This window comes from Mandrillus leucophaeus, unplaced genomic scaffold, assembly GCF_000951045.1.
Source record: "Mandrillus leucophaeus isolate KB7577 unplaced genomic scaffold, Mleu.le_1.0 Scaffold183, whole genome shotgun sequence".
In the NCBI taxonomy this organism is placed as follows: domain Eukaryota; kingdom Metazoa; phylum Chordata; class Mammalia; order Primates; family Cercopithecidae; genus Mandrillus; species Mandrillus leucophaeus.
The window spans coordinates 2,691,392-2,695,414 of NW_012101843.1; the positions used below are offsets into that span (position 1 = coordinate 2,691,392).

The window sequence follows — 4,023 nt, forward strand, 5'->3', positions numbered from 1 at the left end:
TTTTTTTTTTTTTTGGTGAGTTAATTTGGAGTTAACTGAAAAATCTTTATTTTATCTATCTTTAAGGCTTTGGGGGACCAGATACTATTTGTAAGTCGTCCCGATAAGAAGAAAATACTTTTCTTCAATGATAAGAGCTGTCAGTTTTCTGTGGATGAAGGTGAGCTTTTCAGTATTATACTTTAGTTTGCAAATATATTACAATTTTAGGGTGATAAAATTTATGTTTATAATACAATTATAATTTAAATCTTATAATATTGCTTTTTTAGCATTATCATGTCTTAGAACACAGCCAATAACATTCCCTGTGTCTAACATATTTTTTCTTAGAATGCAATTTGAAATACATGATTTGAAAGATTTTAGGTTAATTATACTTACAATTGCAGTTTAGGATTTCTTATGTTTATAGCTCAGCTGTACCAAATGGGTTTATTTCTTTATCTTTAGACTTCTACAAATGTAAGTTCATATCCTGATACAAAAGCTTGATACAGGATGGGAAAAAGAATAAACTTTTATTGGTGAATAGTATTCTCTTACCTTATGAATCTTTCAATTATTAAATTGAATAAGGAAGGAGGTGATGTTTTTCTTTCTGGAAATTGTGGAGTTGGATGCTAAGCTGTATATTGAATCTCTTACTAAGTATATGATACGTATGTTTGGACTTCAGTTTTAATTTTTTGTCAATAATTTGTCATTAGTTAAATAAGGGTTTAGTGATGAAAATTTATTATTGAAGTACTAATTGCCATTTTAGCAAATGTGGTATTTTACTGTAAATTTGTATTACTTTTGAAGTGATATAAAATGGCAGGGAAACAATTGAACATCAATTTAATTGATTTTGTGATTTGTGCACTGACCTTAAGTTTTCCTTTTGTTATCTGGCTATAGATATTCAGGCTTGTGGTTCTGGTAGATAGGGCTTTAGTTTCCCTGAACTTGTTTTAGGAAATTGTATTTTTCTGAAAATCCCAATTGAGTACCTTACATGTAATTGGTTCACAATAAATGTTAAATAAAATGTGCAGAATATTCCAGTTCTTTGATGTTGCTGTTTCTAATAAGCTCTTTTATATAGCAAAGCAAGTATTTAGTGAACTTCTGCTATCCATTGTAGTGATAGGTGCCTATTGAACAGAGACTTCAGTGCTGCCTGGCGATTTTTATATTGCTTTTAGTCTTCGTTACTTGCAGTGTTACCTTTAGGCTAATTTTTATATTTCCTGCTTTTAAAAACATTTAAGGCTGGGCATGGTGGCTCATGCCTCTAATTCTAGCACTTTCAGAGGCCAAGGCGGGAGGACTGCTTGAGGCCAGGAGTTCAAGACCAGCCTGGGCAAAAAAGGGAGACCCTATCTCTATAAAAAACTTAAAAATTAGCCAGGCTTGGTAGCACATGCCTATGGTCTCAGCTACTCGCAAGGCTGAGACAAGAGTATAGCTTGAACTCAGGAGTTAGAGGTTACGGTGAGCTGATTGTGCCACTGCACTCCAGCCTGGGTGACAGAGTGAGACTCTGCCTTTAAAAAGAAAGTTAAAAACCATTTAAGATATTTCTGAGCTCAAAAAAAAAAAAAAAAAAAAATCTAAGAAATAACCGATTCCTTTATTCTTAGGCATAATTAACTCATTTTGAAAAATATTTGCAGTACTTAAAAAAAACTATCACAAGTATTATAAGTTCAAATAGAGAGTAAGATCCTGTACTAAAAGGCAGATGTGCCTTTCCCTTCTCTAGCTGCAGTCCCTTTCTTTTGTGGCAACTACTTAACTAGTTCTATTTTGGGTTCTTCAGTTTTTTCCCATTTGCTAATAATATGCTTATGCTATTGTTTCTTGATTTTTTTTTCAACTTTGAACATTGTGTGACTTACTGTCATTTCTCTGTCTTATACCTATCTCTCTTCTCCCAATATAGTTGTATCACTAGTTAAGTTTTAGTTTCTCAGTCATTTACTCTGATGCCTTCAACAAACATATTTAAATGTTCTCAGTGGGAATTTTAGTGTTAAGTCTGCTCTGCAGATGGCAGCATAGCATAGCATGTCTGTTGTGTAAGCAGATGTTTAACTTGAGGTGGGTGGTTGATAGGAAAGAGATTGCAGTAGCTCTGTAAGGGTGTACATGAAGCTCTAGAATTTCTTAGTAGTATTTCTTTGGGGTTATTTTAGGAGTACATTGTGTGTTTAGCAGTGGGAGGCCCATGTGTTCTTGTAATCTGAACACTGAGATGTCACTTTCTGTCCCTTTTGTGCTCTTTCTGTGGATACCATTGTTTTAACTTTGCTTTTTCCTGTTTGTGTATCTTTTATCTATACTTCCTTAATATTACCCCTGTTTTCATTTGTCATTTTATATGGCCTTTGTTGGCCTAAACTCTTTTCTGTTTCCTTATTGCATAGCTCATAAGGGCAAAATGAGAATTTTCACTTTTCCCCCCTAGAAAACAATAACAATATAGAAATATGTAGAGTAAAATAGTAATATTAAACTCCAGCATATGTGATGCAGAAATTAAACATGCATCACGGATATGTGATGCGTGTCCTGTGATAACATATGCTTGGTAGTTAAATCTTACATAATCAGGAACGAGTTCTGTAAATAATTTGATGTTTGTTCTTTTAGTTTGCTTTCTCAGCATTACATATATTCCATAATGATGTATGGCTGGTTAGTATTCCACTGTGTGTACCTGATTAATGGGTTTTAAAATCGTTAACAATGCTGAAGCAAATATCTTTATATATCTTACACATTGGCTATGTATTTTTTTATTTTAATGAAGTAGCCATAGAAATCAGGAAGATAATGCAGAAGTAAATTGAGAAAATATTTTTGCATCTTTTCAGATCTTTGTTGTTGCTAACTTATTTACTATATGGTGAAATGTACTGCTAAGTTTCTTAATATTTAACCATCCTTACACTCCTAGGATAACCTTTCTTTGGCTTTATGTATTTCTAGATTTTTTTTGTATTAATGTATTTAGGACAGTTGTTTCAGTATGGTCACTTTGTGTGTGTGTGTGCTTTATCAGATTTTGATTATGGTTATTATGCTGGGTTCATAAAAAGAAAAGTAGTTTTTCTTCCTCTCCTCCCCATTCCTTATGAGAATAGTAGTTTCCTTAAAAATGTGCTAGTTGCTTTCCTGGCAACATTCTTAATGTTTTATTTGCTTATGTCCTTAAGTTTTCTATCTTTTGAGTCAATTTTGATAATTTGTGTTTTCTTACAAAATCATTCATTTTAAAATTTCAAATTTAATAGTGTGCAGTTTTTCAAAGTGTGGCCCTTGGACTTAATTTTCGCACTGTTATTTTCTCTCTTTATGGCGTGCTTTTTTATTTGTTCTTTCCTTATTCCTTTGTGAACTACTTATTTTATCTCTGTTGTTTGTTGTGTTTTCATTTTAACAGAAGATATAATCTGTCATCACCATCTACATACATACTTATTTTTTGACTACTTAATCAGTGACGGAGGAAACATCAGAATCTCTCACAACTTTTATGTTTTTGTTTATTTTTCCTGTAGTTACTGCTTTTTATATTTTCATGCAGTTTTGAGTTTATAAATGTTCTTGACAGTCATAGTTTATTTAGGAATTGTGTTCAAAATCATTATAAAGTGTCCCCCTTGGTTGTATTTAACGTTCTTTTCCTTGATGTCCGGCTTTATCTCATCTGACTCTCATAACCTCTGGCTTTTTAAAAATTTGATATATTTTTGCCGATCTTTTACTTTCTATCTGTATTTTTTTGGTGTTAAGTATTTCCTTTCTAGATGGCATATGACTGGCCTTAACTTTTGAATCAGCTGTCATTTTACATTTACTGTCTTTATTATATGTTGTAATCTCCCCATCATTTACTTGGAAATGGTATAATTGATTTTCATTCTCTTATTCTCTGTTGTCTTTTTATTCCCTTGTTGACAATTTCTGGGATTTTTGTTACAGTTTATTAATGTTTATTCGTGAGCCTGTTTATTCGAGAAATATTTAATG

At 32.1% G+C, this 4,023-nt stretch overlaps 1 protein-coding gene across 2 annotated transcripts in view; it reads left to right on the plus strand.

Moving 5' to 3' along the window:
• Nucleotides 1-4,023, plus strand: part of GTF2E2 (general transcription factor IIE, polypeptide 2, beta 34kDa) — a 101,911-nt gene that overhangs the window by 64,074 nt on the left and 33,814 nt on the right. For both annotated transcript variants that reach the window (XM_011977730.1, XM_011977731.1), the window contains exon 6: nucleotides 67-160. In XM_011977730.1, the coding sequence (XP_011833120.1) occupies nucleotides 67-160 (94 nt within the window). The remainder of the gene's footprint in view (nucleotides 1-66; nucleotides 161-4,023) is intronic.